General features: G+C 37.7%; 2 protein-coding genes across 2 annotated transcripts in view; both read left to right on the top strand.

Moving 5' to 3' along the window:
• The first annotated feature begins 1,559 nt into the window (after positions 1–1,559).
• The window catches only part of LOC122992667 (CD209 antigen-like protein B), a 145,644-nt gene continuing 129,995 nt past the window's right edge, over positions 1,560–17,208 (top strand). Inside the window, exon 1 of the mRNA XM_044366537.1 lies at positions 1,560–1,723. Coding sequence (XP_044222472.1) covers positions 1,672–1,723 — 52 coding nt within the window. The 5' untranslated portion in view covers positions 1,560–1,671. The remainder of the gene's footprint in view (positions 1,724–17,208) is intronic.
• On the top strand, positions 5,452–16,914 carry LOC122992672 (CD209 antigen-like protein E). The gene is made up of 6 exons (XM_044366545.1): positions 5,452–6,129; positions 6,731–6,877; positions 10,992–11,134; positions 15,840–15,949; positions 16,040–16,066; positions 16,558–16,914. The coding sequence occupies exons 1-6, from the start codon at positions 6,099–6,101 to the stop codon at positions 16,718–16,720; spliced, it is 621 nt and encodes a 206-aa protein (XP_044222480.1). The 5' UTR covers positions 5,452–6,098; the 3' UTR covers positions 16,721–16,914.

The raw sequence follows: 17,208 nt of genomic DNA, 5'->3' as shown, positions 1-17,208 counted from the left end.
ATTTGCTAGTTACCTGTTGCTTGTACTCAGTCTGAACTTTATTCCCTTTTCCCTGCAGGTCCGTCTGCTCTGCCCTCTGGCCCCTGTCTCCTGGACCTCCCCTGTCTCCTGGACCTCGCCTCATCTTGTCTGCTCCATTCTCCCAATCTGGACCCACAAAGCTCCATACTCCACCTTCGAGATCCGCGCCTGGCTCTGCTGTGAACCATTCCCTGGGTCTCACCTGGCTAACTTAACCCTGCCATTCTGAAAATAAAACATTGTTTCAGTCCAACCGTGTCTCTGGCCTGTCTGTGTTCACACTATGGTTCACCTGCTTAGCAACCATGTGACAGATTATATTTATGTATTTCTTATTTTACCCGTCCGTCAGTGCATTTCTCTCAGTTTCACCAGCCTTCTTGACACTACTGCAACCTCCACAACCTGCTGGCAGGTGAGTGCACAACCAGGATCACTTTATAGCTTATAGACATTTATGTTCATTTATGTTCATGCTGCTGTGTTATTATTTGAAAGTATGAAACTATTTCAAATTATTATACCTAATGTTGTGTATTGCTGTGATGCTGCTTTACTTTATTAAAGTATAACTTTCATGTTTTCTGCATTTAAATGAGGGATAAGGAATATTCAGTGTGAATATGGAGTGATCTAATTTCCATCCATCTGCGTTTGTGAATGAATGTTTTGATTGTAGGGAATGGTCTCACCTCGGCCCCAGGCTTCATGGAGATAACCAGTGAATGGGCTTTACTGGGCTATAGACTCTCCACCTGTAACACCTAACAAGCTCAGATGCTGCCATTACTTCTAGAAATCTAGAGAAAGTTAGCAGCATCTTTGTTTCTTGTCATTTAGACTGCTGTAATTCCTTATAAGTTGGTCTTAGTCAGTCTTCCATATCCTGAGTGCAACTTATTTAAAACACTGCTGCTCCTCCGTCACTCCTGTGTTGGCCTTTCTTCACTAGTTTCCTGTTCAGCATAGAATTAATGACAACATCTCACTGTTTCTCCTTATATTTCTGACTTTTAAACCTTCCAACTGCTCTGGGTCTTTGAAGTCTTCTGATTTAAACCCATAAGTGCCACCATAAACACTGTTTTTTCCATTACACTGTGATATTAGTATGTTATATGGGCTGCTAGGTGATACTGCTACATCAGTGTTGCTTGTTCTTACATAGCTGATTTTTTACATTGGTGACAGTGGTGTCATGGACACAAGTACCACAAGGCTTTGCCTTAACTTATCTACTTCCTCAAAAATACCCCTGTTTCCACTGTTCTGTGGAACAAATGTATGAGAGAGCAGTTTACAGACATGTAAAACATAAACATTCTGTGTAAGAATGACAAAAAACAACAGCCATTATTTGTATTATGAAAAACAATATGAATATTTTCTCTACGCGCAAGAAATGAAAATCTCCTTCCAATGAGTTTACTACCGAACAACATCCATATGTTGATTTCTGTCTAAAAAGTAAAACAAGAGACTCATTAAGTTTTTGTTCCTGTTTTGAGTAATGATCACACATTCTATCTATTTTTAGCATATTTGTGTGAGAAACTGAACCCAACAAGAGTTTCATCATATACTATACATGCGTTGTAGCTTGTGCTTCAGAGCTGACCCTTTAGAAAATAGTTGGCATCCTTAAGAGCGATGGAGGAAATTTATGCAAATGTTGACTCAATAACTTCAACAAAACAGACAGGTAAAAATGTTGCACCAAGATCTAAATTATCATCTGTTCTTTTTACTGTTGTATCATTGACTGTATTGACTGTTTCTCTGTTCAGGTCCGAGGAGCTCACAGAGGAGATTTCATGGAGCTCTTCTTGTCTTTCTGGGGCTGCTGAGTGTTTTCCTGCTGGCTGGATTCATCGGCCTCGGTGTCCACTGTGAGTCTGTTTCACATTCAGAAGTTTAAGTCAGACTGAAATCATGATTATAGGAGCTGATTATTCTACTCTGAAAGATGATGTCCTGACTTTGTTCTGGTTTGCGTTGGTCTTAATTACTGTTTAAATTTGTTAAAGTGTCATAAAAATACAACATTGACTACAATATACACATTTTTAAATAGATGAGATAAAAAGATTTTCCTGAGGAATGTGAAATATTTTAACAACAATTCACATCTTAGAGAGAAGGAACAATTCTTTTCTCTCCAAGATGTGAATTGAGTGATTGTACAATTTGTATTTTGTCATTGTTTCATCATTGTACATATTGCCATAAATGTTTGTTGGCAAACTAATGAATGAATGAATGCTCCATAGTACTGTGGTAATAATAGAAAATGACCTACTGTGTGTCAGAGTTGCACCAGAGATAGAGAGAGAGATATTTAATAGACTGATTTAAAATCATGAGCATCAGCTGTCGTCATGGGGCAAAATTAGGAAACAATTGGACTTGTGTTGATATTGTGTAATATTACATGATATGAATTTATAAGGTATTTGCTGTTTCACAGACATGTCATGACATTTCAAAGACATGCCTCATTCAGGCTCGACAGGCTTGTCAGGGACAAGTGGGTTGAGTGGAAGAGAAATTTAGTTGCTCCACCGGACAAGTTAAAGTCATTTAAAAAACGTGTCTTCATGTTCTGTGCAGTGTTTTCACTACCATTGCCTTATCCCCCGCACCTCCCGAAAGAAACAAATAAAAACAAATGTAACGTATACTTGCAGCTAAATGCACGTAAATGCCGTTTAGCCACCTCTCAAATTCAGAAATAGCGTTTACGCAAACTTTAATGACTTTACAACTGTTAGCTCAGACTGGCTTCCTACCGCAGTTTGTTACTGTTAACATTGACCAACAAAGCACCATGAGCTCCTGCTACGCAGGTGTTCAAAACAAACAAACCCTCCGCGTTGAAGCTAGCAGGCAGACTGGAGCCGCTTTCATGAGACAGACGAATGAATCAGAGTTCAGAAGATCATATATGACATTAACATGTGCAGCATCAAATAATAATGTCAGACAAAAGACAACAAAGTAAGAAGTAAGAAGTTAGAAAATCTCTTCAATGAAACAGAAGTTTTTTAAATTGACATTGCTGACGCATTCCCACCGTGTGTAGTTTGTCCACAATTACCGTAATTAACACCACACCAGTTAAAGTTGTGCATCATGCTCTGTCAGATTTTTGAAAGGAAGTTTTTTATATTTCCAGAGTGAGTGAAGGAATCAGGAGAGAGGAGACAGAAGTGAGGAAGCAGTATGTAAAGTTAAAGGTGTTGAAAGAAAAACAAGGAGAAAGTAAAGAACTGATTCAAGAAGGAAGAAGGTGCAACTGTTTCAAGATGTAAAGAAAAAGTTTAAGGAGGAAAGAGAAACACATAAAAGCAGCCCAGGCATCAGGTGATGGAGAGACATGAACACATTCAAAGCAGGAGGCAGAAAAAACTAGTAAGGTCTAGATGAATGACTGTTCTGGTAAATATTTTTAAAATATTTAATTTAATTTAATTTAATTTTAACCATCAGTGCTATGTGAACAATTATCATTCTATTTCACTTCATCATGCTGGTCAAAGCAGCCCCATGTCTATTTGTCCAGATTTTGCCCAACTCATTTAAATGAAGAGTATAAAGAATAAACCAAGGATATAATTAGTCTCTGATGCTATTTCACTTGTGCTCACATCATCTGCCTGCTGCTCTGACTCCAGGGCGGCTGCTGTGTCTTCTTCCCTTTCCTCTCCAGCACAGCTAGCCTCTCCCACTCCACTTATCTTCAGGCTGGGTCTCTCCTCCTCCCTGATGCAGCTACTTCCATCTCCAGACTCAGCTGCTTCTGTCAGGACATGTTGTGTTAGATTTTAAACAAGCTAATAATTGGATGTTAAAGTTAAAGCTAGGTGGTAGCTATTAGTGGCTGTGTTTGCCACATGTTTAAGCTAAGCTTTCTGTTAATACCCTTCACCCCTAATGCAGGTGGGGCTGGACTTGTTGCAGGTGCATTTTCCACTTCGATATCTTTTTTCAAATACCTCACCATAAAGTCCCTTGCACCTCTGATCATTTTCTCTTTTTTGTTTCTCTCCTTTTCTGAGCTCCTGACTTTTGACAAAGTTTACTGAAGGGGGGGCTGGCTAGATGTTAAACCACTATGTCAAGGAAAATTATGAAAGATATAAAAGATAACAAGCTTTTATGTGACTCACAAATACTATATAAAGTTTTCACAAATATGTACTTTTAAAAAATTAGGCCAGCAGATTATTTATTATTTATTTTATTCAGAAAAATGCATACTGTACTTTTATGAATATAAATATATATATATATATTTCTCCAGAAGAAATCGCACAGTCTATGTCTGCCTTAACCAAACTACCTATAAGCCTAGTCATACTAAATCAGACATGGCGAGTCCAGCCACGTCTGAATCCTAAAGTTGAAGAGACCTCTTTGAGAACCTGGAATCAGTGTTGGGGTATATGACTGAAGAGTTGGTGCCTGGCTTTGCAACTCAGCTGAAAGAGAAGCTGCACGACTACAGGAAGGGGACAAAACCCTTTGACAGCAACTTGAACAGGCTTTAGCCAGAGCAGAAGCGCACATTGAGCCACAAGCTCAATGTAATGCACCAGATGAGGGTGCTAGTGAGACTCCAGAAGAAGGAGGGAAAGCTGAGTTGAAGGGAAAGAGCGAAAGGCTAGAACAATCCCTCCAAGAATGTAATCATGAGCTCGCCACAACAATAGATCGACTTGACAGGCCTGATAACCTCCTTAAGTGGGCAGTAGAGGAAATAAAAGAACTGAAAGCTAAGGTCAGAATCTATGCCAAATTTAGAGAAGCTGACCAAAAGTACATACGAGACATACAATAGCAACTACAGATAGCCAGGGACGGAGCTAAGGTGTCCCATCAGCAACCTGAAACCAAAGAGGAAGAATTGGTAGATGTTAAAAGAGAACTACAACATTCTTTTGAATAAGGTCAAAACCAACAAGAGCCTTTTAATGAAGCTTTCCATGAGGAAAGGAAAGAGGTAAGACCCCCTAGGGGCGTTCAAGGAGGCTTGTCCTCACCACTGCTCAGTGGTGCATGAAGCCACCTGTGCGGCCCATAGAGCAAGCGCACTAGTGACTTACGCCGGCCGGGCTTCTGGTTTAGCCCTCTGGCTAACTTGAATGGGGATAAAATAATTCAATCGTGCAGCTCTTCTAGACTTTTGAAATGTGATTGGACCGAACGGATCAAATTATGAGAGTGAAACCAGTCATTTCACAGGGGTTGTGACGCTCAAAAAATGTATCCACTGATTTACAAACGTCTCTCTCACAATGTTAGTCGATGGAAAAAATCTTTTTGGGCCAGTGTGCATCATGTGATGTTGCAGTTACCCGGTTTGGCCACTATGTCAAATTTACTTCAAAGCCCAGCACTCTTCCTGTATCCAGTTCTCTTTATACATCCATGGGAGCTACCAGCTTAAGTTTGCCCTGTGTGTTTCCTCCTGTGTTCTCAGCTTGCTTTTCCCTCCACTCTTCCCTCCTCACCTGCCTGCATCATCTTCATTAGTCCTGCCCTTTTCCCAGAATTTTCCCAGCTTATCAGCTTCTTTTACGTTCTTCTGTTTCATCTCTTAATTCCCCTCACTCGAGTTTCTCTGCCCATCTGCCCACCTGCACCTCATCTCCTCATTATTTCAGTTAGTATTTCAGTTCTGTGTTTCAGTTCAGTCTTGTTGGATCCTTTGTTCTGTTAAGTTCTGCTCTGTTCAGTCTGGTTTTGTTCTGCTGTATTAAAGAGACTTCTTTCAGTTCGGTCTGGTTGTTTTGTCCTGCATTTGGGTCCACCTGCTCCGCTACTCTTGACAGCTATTTGCTTTAAAATGATACTGGAAGCTGTAATTACTGAAAATGTACATTTTAAAAGTTTTAAAATGGTATTTGAGATAAGTGACTGAATAAACATAAATGTGACATGTCTTTTGATTTATTTCAGACTCAGTTGTCATAAACAACCTGACTGAGGTTCTCCAGGACAGTAATAACAACCTTTCTTCCGTGTCTGAAGAGAGAGAACTGCTGCTTGCCAACCGCACTGAAATAACTAAAGAGATGGAAAAGCTTCAGAGTTTGTCTGTACACAGTGAGTGACATCTGTGGCTATACAGTACTGCCCAGCACTGTTCCTGTATCCAGATCTCTTTATACATCCATGGGAGCTACCAGCTTGAGTTTGCCCTGTGTGTTTCCTCCTGTATTCTCAGCCTGCTTTTCCCTCCACTCTTCCCTCCTCACCTGCCTGCATCATCTTCATCAGTCCTGCTCTTTTCCTAGTATTTTCCCAGCTTATCAGCTTCTTTTCCGTTCTTCTGTTTCATCTCTTAATTCCCCTCACCCATCTGCCCACCTGCACCTCATCTCCTCATTAGTTCAGTTAGTATTTCAGTTCTGTGTTTCAGTTCAGTCTTGTTGGATCCTTTGTTCTGTTAAGTTCTGCTGTGTTCAGTCTGGTTTTGTTTTGTTCCATTGTGCTGTGTCTGCACACCTGTATCCTTCTTAAAGAGACTTCTTTCAGTTCGGTCTGGCTGTTTTGTCCTGCATTTGGGTCCACCTGCTCCGCTACTCCTGACAGCTCTTTGCTTTAAAATGATACTGGAAGCTGTACATTTTAAAAGTTTTAAAATGGTATTTGAGATAAGTGACTAAATATACATGAATGTGACATGTCTTTTGATTTATTTCAGATTCTGTTGTCATAAACAACCTGACTGAGCGTCTCCAGGACAGTAATAACAAGCTTTCTTCCATGTCTGAAGAGAGAGACCTGCTGCTTGCCAACCTCACTGAAATAACTAAAGAGATGGAAAAGCTTCAGAGTTTGTCTGTACAGAGTGAGTGACATCTCTGGCTATACAGTACTGCACACACATTGTAGAAGAACACTATGCTGAAAATAGAAGATGATGTGGGAATCTGTCCTATTAATTATACAAATGATCTTCAATCAACAAGTTTGTTGTAACTTGTTGATTATAACTGTAAAATAACTTTGTGGATTCGTTCTTGTATTTACTCAGCTTCAAACATTTTAAAATTTTTGTCATCAGGAAATTCCAAACACCGTCAACATTTAGCATGTTAGCATTCTAACCAATAATATCATGCTAACATGCTAAATGTGACTTTTGTAACACGCTACAGTAAGTTCAGCATGTTACAATGCAAAATGTGGTAACACTTGATATGGCGCCCATGATTATAATACATTATAAACATACTTGTAATGCAGTGTAATCTGCTTTATAGCACTGTATAATTATAGTTCAAAGCACTATAATATTCACACAAATATTCATAATGCTTTATAAGAATAATCATAACACATTATGATGTATTCTATAATGACTTATAAGGCCAAGTATCATAATACTTCATAATTGCTGATCACTCACTGACCTTTTTTTTCATAGTGATCATAGTGTATTATAATTCTCATAGTTGTAATGCATTATAAAATGATTATAATGTCTCAATAATCACTGCTATGATGCATTAAAATGTGATTGTAAGTTACTCTAAGTGGTTATTGTTTGCTTGTTAAGTCAAGTAAAAAAAAAAATCATTAAATCTAAGCAAAAACACTCAGGACCCTATTTTAACGATCTAAGCTCACGGTCTGAAGGTTTTAATTGCTGAAAGTATGGAAACCTGATCACTGTAATCTCAAAAATGTTAAGTTATTTGTTAAATATTGTCCAAAAATTAAAACATTAATTTTAATCATATAAAAAATCATCATACACAGTTGTCAGGACTTGATCAGCTCTCCAAGGTGCTGATCCTGTTGCTGGCAGCAGCTAAGAGCTGTGCACCATTCTTTCCTTCTTTAGATTAATCATTGTTTTCACTTAATTTATTTCCCCATGTGTTCCTCATGTCCTCATGTATTGATGAGCAGGAAATCCATGTCTGATTCGTTGTTGAAATCCGTTTGCTGGGTCTTGACACACACCGTCAACCTGACAGGTTTGTTTAAATACCTCTGTGTATTGCCACGATATGGTCAAATAATTAGACAATTTCGTCTGTCATTACTGCAATTAATTAATTCTGATAAATATTAGGACTAAACATTATGACATGTATTTTTTCAAATATGCTAATGTACACAACAATATTCTTTCACAATATAATCCTTTCTGTGATCTTTGCATGTTTGTGCGCTGCTGTGTGTCTGTGTGTGTATGCGCGTTGTTCACCTGCCGATGTAGGCATATTACTGTCTTGATAATGTGCCCTTAAAATAACAGTGAAATACTGCATCATCGACCTCAGACCAGGTTTTTGTTGCTCAATAACGAAATCGATTTCCGCTGCCTCAATATAGCAATGCACCAACAATGCGCCGACCACACCTCATTTTAAGACCAACACGCCCATGGGTGCTGAGATGGGCACAAGTGGTAGTGCTATTTAAACTACGTGGGTGCTTAAACTAGCAAAGACTTTGCACCGGGTGTAAGATGGGGCCCAAAATGTTTGACAATGAACAACTGAATGATGGACATTTACAATTCACTAATGTAAGTGAGAAATACTGCCTACACTCATAATTTGAAAATGAGCTATATTGGCTCAAAAAAACAAGTAACTTTGACTCAGAAAAATATATCACATAGAATAATATTGCTGTATTGTTTGTTTATATTTCATAAGTATTATATTTAGACTTGGTCCTCAAAATGAGTTGAAGTGAATGAGGAGCCTGACACCTGGGAGGAATGGTGGTGTTGACAGCAGATGACAGGGACAGCAGTGGACAAATAAATTAATTTTACAATGTTTTGTGTTCTTGCATAGATTTAATGGTATTTTTCACTTAAAGCAAACAATGACCACTTATAATGACTTATAACCAGCTTGTAATGTATTATATCTACCTATTCCTCAGGAATTTCATAACTTCACTTAAAACACCCAATGACCACTTAGAGTAACTTATAATCACATTTTAATGCATTATAAAATGATTATAATGTATTACAACTATGAGAATTATAAAACACTATGACCCTTGCAAAAAATGTCAGCGTGTGACCAGCAATGAAGTATTATGATACTTGGCGTTATAAGTCATTATAAAATGCTTTATAATGTGTTATGATTATTGTTATAAAGTATTATGAATATTTGAGTGCTTATAACATAATTATACAGCTATAAGCAGATTATAATGCATTATAAATATGTTTATAATGCATTATAAACATGGGTGTCAAAGAGGTGTTACTCAAATAGTTATGTGTATCACATGTAATTAACTTTGTTCAAGCCTGAAAATTGCCACTAAAATGATCCTGAAACAAATGTTTCCACATCACTCTGAGGTAATTCATCACTTGACCAGGATTAGCTTCCAAACTACTTGTGATGTCATAAATCATGCTGGTAAACTCAGATTTAAGGTGAGAAGGTGAGCACAGAGAGACTTTCCCCTTCAGATGATGAATGTGAAAACAAACTGCACATACATCATTCAGAACAGTAAAGCACAGACAGTACAGTTAGTACAGTAGACGTCTAGAAAAGTTTTACTTTTTAACCAAATATACAAAAGATCTGACTTCAAAGTGAACATAAAGTGGCTTGTATATCATTAGTTATATCATAAATTCAAGCACCTTATTTGATCCGAGTCATCAGGACATAAGTAGTGAAGTATCCTACTTCAGTATCTCGGAGTTAACTACTTACTTAACTATTTGTGTTTTAAGACAGCATCCCCAAATGTTAAGGTGGCTTTCAGGTTGTCATATTTTTGGTCTGTAACCAAAAATCACATACAAATGATGCTGATTGAAAACTAGTTTTTATGGAAGATCAATATGTTGTGTACAATAATAAAACTATGATTGTAGTGGGTAGTTTAATATATTTAAAGAAATAGCTAATATATTTTTATTTTATTTCAAACAAAGAATTACTGATCTAGTGTATACTTTTATTGAAGAAGGATGCTTCCTCTTCCACTGGTCCAACATTACTCAGAAGTACTTCAGACAATCTCTGGTTGTCTTATTCAAAACAAAGCACTCACAAGTCCAGTTTTAGAGACCTGCACCTGACTCAACCTGTTGATGTAACATGAAACCTGACCTATAATCAACAGACTACACACTCAGTTAACAACACTTTATTTGTTACTTTCACATGACCAAAAAACAAGTCAGGTTAGCCTTAACTAGGATAAACAGATGTTTGCTTAATAGCACAAAGATCACTGGTTTAACTGTAGGCTGATTTAAAGTTTTATAAAAGGATTAAAGGATTGACGATTTTTTGAGCTACCTGGTGCAAGACTCTGACTCAAATGTAATGTTAGTGGTGGTATTACATGAATTTTTGTTGATTCAAATTTTACTTTCATCTGGTGGTGTGAAAGCTGAGCTTTGTGAGATCCTTGTATGATGATTTAAAGCATGTTGTGATTGGAGACACAAAGCTGTTGCCACTCCCTTTGGAAAAACTGCTGAGAATGGTTTCAAAGCATTTTATACATTCAAAGGGAGGCATCTGCTGGCCAAACCTTGGCATTGAGCTCATGATCAAACAGTGAGTCAAACTAGCTGTCAAAGAAAGTGAGCGGGAGATTTTGAGATTTGAGATTTTGATAAATCCATGTGTTTATTTCTGTGGTGTCATCCAGTGTTAGTATCCCACCTCAAAATCTGATATGGGGACACAGAGAGAATGAGCTGAAATCAACAGTTTGTTCCATTATCTTCAAATAAAAACTGATGTCATCAAAATAATTTGAAAGATGCAATAATCACAAAAATTGTGTTCATACATTCAACTGCAGCTAAAAATCAGCACCAGAAATGCTCCATAGTTGGTAGAATATCAACAAGTCAACTCTAGTCACATGTTATGTTGTTTTAACCCTCATACTTTGGAAACAGACAGACTTGATTCTTGTCTAATTTCTAATGTTGTGTGTTACAGAGTATACTTGTCCTGCAGGATGGAGGATGTTCAGATGTTCCTGTTATTTCCTCTCCAGTGAGTCTGGTTCCTGGTCAAGAGGTAGACAGGACTGCAGAGAGAAAGGAGCAGATCTGGTGGTTATAGACAGCACTAAAGAACAGGTACAGACTGTTTGTTTGTATGCTTTCAAAGAAACTGCCTAATTACAATCTTCCTGTGCCTTGAAAAATGCTAAAATACTTATTTATTTATTTTTATGGATCATTGGTGTTCAACACCTTGACAATAATAATTCAAATGATTTGAATGAACTTGTGCTGCTCTGTAGCATGTTTTGCTGGTATTCAATTCAATTCAATTTTTATTTATATAGCGCCAAATCACAACAAAAGTCATCTCAGGGCACTTTTCACATAGAGCAGGTCAAGACCGTGCTCTTTAATTTACAGAGACCCATGAGCAAGCACTTCGCAACAGCGTTAAGGAAAAACTCCCCTTTAACGGGTAGAAACCTCAAGCAGAACCTGGCTCTTGATGGGCGGCCATCTGCTTTGAGCGGTTGGGTTGCGAGAGAGAAAGAAAGAGGGAAAGGGGGGGGGGGGGGACAGAATAACAACAATCACTACAACAACGACAACAGCATCAGCAGCAGCAACAGCCAGGGAAGGATGCCAACAGGACTGTGAAGGACCGCGAAGTCTCGGCCCAGAACCCAGGGTTAAAGTTAGTGACATGCATTGATGTTACATGAATGCATACAGATGGAGAGGAGGAGGAGGAGAGAGGAGCTCAGTGCATCATGGGAAGTCCCCCAGCAGTCTAGGCCTATAGCAGCATAACTAAGGGCTGATCCAAGGTGAGCCTGGTCAGCCCTAACTATAAGCTTTATCAAAAAGGAAAGTTTTAAGCCTACTCTTAAACATAGAGAGGGTGTCTGCACCCCGGACCGTATCTGGAAGATGGTTCCACAGGAGAGGAGCCTGATAGCTGAAGGCTCTGCCTCCCATTCTACTTTTAAAGACTGTAGGAACCACCAGTAAGCCTGCATACTGGGAGCGCAGTGTTCTAGTGGGATAATACGGTACTATGAGCTCTTCAAGATATGATGGTACCTGACCATTAAGGGCTTTGTAAGTTAGGAGAAGGATTTTAAATTCTATTCTAGATTGTACAGCAAGCCAATGTACTGAAGCTCAAATGGGAGAAATGTGATCTCTTTTTCTAGTTTTAGTCAGTACACGTGCAGCTGCATTCTGGACCAGCTGGAGAGTCTTGAGAGACTTGTTAGAGCAGCCTGATAATAAGGAATTGCAATAATCTAGCCTAGAAGTAACAAATGCATGGACTAGTTTTTCTGCATCTTTTTGGGACAGGATGTGCCTGATTTTTGTGATATTACGTTAGTGAAAAAAGGCAGTCCTTGAGATTTGATTTATGTGAGAGTTAAAGGACATATCCTGATCAAAGATAACTCCCAGATTCCTTACGGTGGTGCTGGAGGCCAGGGTAATGCCATCCAGAGTAGCTATATCATTAGATAATGTGTTTCTAAGGTGTTTAGGGCCAAGCACAATAACTTCAGTTTTATCTGAGTTTAATAGTAGAAAATTGCAGGTCATCCAGGTCTTTATGTCCTTAAGGCATGCTTGGAGTTTGTTTAACTGATTGGTTTCATCAGGCTTCATTGATAAATATAATTGGGTATCATTTGCATAATAATGAAAATTTATGGAGTGTTTCCTAATAATATTACCTAAAGGAAGCATATACAAGGTGAACAGAATTGGTCCAAGTACAGAACCTTGTGGAACTCCGTGTCTAACTTTTGCCACGGAGGATTCATCATTAACATGTACAAACTGAAATCGGTCTGATAAATAAGACTTAAACCAGCTTAATGCAGTTCCTTTAATGCCAATTAAATGTTCCAGTCTCTGCAAAAGGATTTGATGGTCAATTGTGTCGAATGTGGCACTAAGATTTAACAGGACAAGTATAGAGACAAATCCTTTGTCCGATGCAGTTAGGAGGTCATTTGTGACTTTCACCAGTGCTGTCTCTGTGCTATGATGCGCTCTAAATCCTGACTGAAAATCCTAAAATAAACTATTGTTATGTAGAAAGTCACATAACTGATTAGAGACTGCTTTCTCAAGGATCTTAGAGAGAAATGGAAGGTTAGATATAGGTCTATAATTGGCTAAAATGCCTGGATCAAGAGTAGGCTTCTTAAGAAGAGGTTTAATTACAGCTACTTTAAAGGACTGTGGTACATAGCCTGTTACTAAAGACAGATTGATCATATCTAGTAAAAAAGTGCTAACTAAGGGTAAGGCTTCGTTAAGCAACCTAGTTGGGATGGGGTCTAAGAGACAGATTGATGATTTAGCTGAACAAATCATTGAAGTTAGTTCAGAAAAGTCGACTGGAGAAAAACAGTCCAAATACATGTCAGGATTTACAGCTGTTTCTAAGGTGCCTGTGTTTGGGGAGAAAACCGTGCCTGTTGAGGGCAGGAGGTGGTTAATTTTGTCTCTAATAGTTAGAATTTTATCATTAAAGAAGCTCATAAAGTCATTACTACTAAGAGCTATAGGAATACATGGATCAATAGAGTTATGACTCTTTGTCAGCCTGGCCAAAGTGCTGAAAAGGAACCTAGGGCTGTCTCCTCTATTAATGATGAGTAATAGGCAGCTCTGGCATTACAGAGGGCCTTCCTATATGTTTTAAGACTATCTTGCCAGACTAAGCGAGATTCTTCCACTTTGGTGGAACGCCAAATCCTTTCCAATTTTCGTGATGTTTGCTTTAATTTGCGGGTTTGGGAGTTATACCATGGAGCTAACCTCTTATGTTTTATTATCTTCCTTTTTAAGGAGGCAAAGGAGTCGAGTGTTATTCGTAATGAGCCTGCAGCACTATCAACAAGGTTATCAATTTGGGAGGGACTAAAGTTAACATAAGACTCCTCTGTAGAATTGAGACATGGCATTGAAAACAGTGCTGATGGAACTGCTTCCTTAAATTTTTCTACAACACTATCAGAGAGACATCTAGTGAGGACATTTTTGTCTAATGGTATGTAGTCCAGTAATAGGAATTCAAAAGTTATTAAAACATGATCTGATAAAATAGAATTTTGTGGAAAAATTAGTAAATGTTCAATTTCAATCCCATAAGAACAAGGTCCAGGTTGTGGTTAAGACAGTCAGTGGGATTATTTACACACTGAGAGAAGCCAATTGAGTCTAATAATGAGATAAATGCAGTACTGAGACTATCATTATCAACGTCCGCATGAATATTAAAATCACCTACTATAATTACTTTATCTGTACTAAGGACTAAGTTTGATAAAAACTCTGAGAATTCAGATAGGAATTCAGAGTACGGGCCAGGAGGACGGTACACTATAAAAAAATAGAACTGGCTGTAAAGTTTTCCAGGTTGGGTGAGAGAGACTGAGAACAAGGCTTTTGAATGAGTTATAATTAAATTTAGGTCTAGGGTTGATGATTAGGCTTGAGTTGAAAATGGCTGCAACTCCACCTCCTCGGCCAGTGTCTCGAGGAATGTGAGTATTAATATGACTAGGGGGAGTGAATTAATTTAGGCTGACATGTTCTTCATGACACAGCCAGGTTTCAGTAAGACTAAATAAATCAATATGATGATCTGAGATTAAATCGTTTACTAAAACAGCTTTAGATGACAGAGATCTAATGTTCAAGAGTCCACATTTAATTATCTTATTTTGTTGTACTATTGCAGTAGTGGTTTTAATTTTTACTAGATTTTTATGAATGACTCTTCTTTTGTTTACTTTGGATTTAATTGATTTAAGTGGTCGGGGGACAGACACAGTCTCCATGTGGTTTTGGGTGGGTAACTGCTCTAATGGAAGCACAGAGAAGCATCTAGGACTGCAGCTCTGCTTCCTGGTCTCAACTCTGGGTTGTCATGGTTTTGGTCTACTAATAAACTCAGCCATAGTTCTAGATATGAGAGCAGCTCCATCCAAAGTGAGATGTATGCCGTCTCTCCTAATCAGACCAGGTCTTCCCCAGAAAGTCTGCCAATTATCTATCAAGCCCTTATTCTTAAATTTGCACATTTGCCTCCAAATCAAAGTATTTCATTTCATCTTTAGCAAGCTAGCTAACATTCTTTTAACCTTTCACGGTGTTTTAATCAAACTCCAGAAGCAGTCACTCATACACTGCAAGTATTTAATCAGTACAGATCTGTGTATCAGTTTAAGAAAAAACATGATGATGTCTGGCAACAGGAATTCTGTATACAGTAATTTATGCACAATTTAATGACATTTCTTATTCCCTGATTTCTTTCTTGAGAAAGATAAAGTTTATAAATAAAAAGAGTTATTAATAGGTATTCAAATAGTGCTAACACTAGCAGTCACTACAAAAATGTGCTTGTAAATGAGGACAAATACAGGTCAGTTGCCACTAAGCTTTGCGGCTTCTTAAAGACCACAACAGTTGTGGCAGTATCAATACTTTTTTGTTTTATTTTTTTTCTTTAGTTTATTTATTTGTATAAATAACAAGACACAAAAACCCATAATACATTAAAGGAGTAAAGAAGGACTGTGCAGATGAGATTCTAAAAAAAAACAAAACAAAAGGGCACATCAAAAAAGTTTTTCAATAAAATCTAAAATTTAAGTTTATCAAAGAAGAAAAAAGTATGATTTTATTATTAGTGTATTTCAATAACAATAATAATAATAATAATAATAGCTAAATTCATTATTATCAAATATGTTCAGAGTAATCCTATGTAAACTGCATATTGTTGTTATAAATAGTATGACTTTTTTCCCTTCTTTATTTAAAACAGACATTCTTGTCTACCTTCACTGACGAAGAAACTTGGAGTTGGATTGGTTTGACTGACAAAGACAAAGAGGGAACCTGGAAATGGATTGATGGAACACCACTGACTTTAAGGTTTGGCTTCAGTTGGTTGTTTATTGACAACATACACAAACACTGCTGTATATTAGAGGTTGGTGATATGTATTAGATCTTCTATCACAGACAATGTGAGGTGACTGGCAGTTCCAGGTTGGTCTGAAGCTTTTCTGGTTAAATCATCAGTGCAAAATGATAATGATGAGAAAAAAATCAAACCAAACTACCATTTCATGGTGCATCTGAGAAGGTTTCTGGTCCACAGTCAAGTTTCACACTTCACCAACTGTACAGTACTGTAACTGATGACCAGAACACTATGGGGGTGTTTATTTATAGGAGGCTCCTTTGTTGCTATTTGATGACTGCAAATTTATATTTAGGAAAAATACTACAGTGAACCTGCAGCCCTGTTCAATTTGCTACTCTATAGCTCAAAACTATACTAAGGCACATCATGCAAGATAGAGGAAATTCCATTCTGTGATGTTTGTGAAGAAATATTATTTACAACCCTTCTTCTTGCCAGGAAGAATAAGTACAATGAATAGAATGAGACACATTCAGTTTTCTTATGTTCCAGTGAAGGACTGTGTTCATGTCAGAGATTAAGTGTCACGATTCTCTTGTTCACTGACCTGTAGGTACTGGGAGACAAATCAGCCTGATAATGGAGGTGGAGATCCAAAGTGGGGTGAAGAGGACTGTGCACATATGAGGTCTGGCAAGAAAACTGAAGACAACTGGAATGATCGGTCATGTGATGCTTCTCTGCGTTGGTTCTGTGAGAAAAATGCTGGTGTATAATATGTAAAAATGCTTTTTCAAAGCAAACTATGATTTTGCAAAAGTCAAATCAGTTTGTATGTGTGTGAATTTAAAACTTTTCTCTGCTGTGCTGATGACCTTTTGCTTCTGCTCTGCCTTTTTAAAGAGATTTCTATAAATTAGATGTTTACAGCTTTTGCCAGAAGAGCTTCATTAACCAATTTCCAATGTTTCAAACAACTAAAAGAAGCAGACAGATAAAACAAAACAAAATCTCTGCAAAATGCAACAGATTCATAAAAACCTTTATTTTGATTAATGTCTTAGCTAAAGATTTCATGATAGTTGAAAGTTGTAAAAAACTTGATTGAGACCATTTCTTATGACATCCTTCATATCATAATTAAACAATGTAATATAGATTTTGTGTAATTATGTCTTACTATATCATCTAATGACACTTTCCTGAAAATAATTTTTAAATGAAGTCTGTTCAGCAGCTGACAGATCTCTTTAGCAGAGGTCAT

The sequence above is a fragment of the Thunnus albacares genome, chromosome 11, assembly GCF_914725855.1.
Source record: "Thunnus albacares chromosome 11, fThuAlb1.1, whole genome shotgun sequence".
Taxonomy (NCBI): domain Eukaryota; kingdom Metazoa; phylum Chordata; class Actinopteri; order Scombriformes; family Scombridae; genus Thunnus; species Thunnus albacares.
Note: the sequence above shows the minus strand (reverse complement) of the source record. Positions and strands in the feature narration are given on the sequence as shown.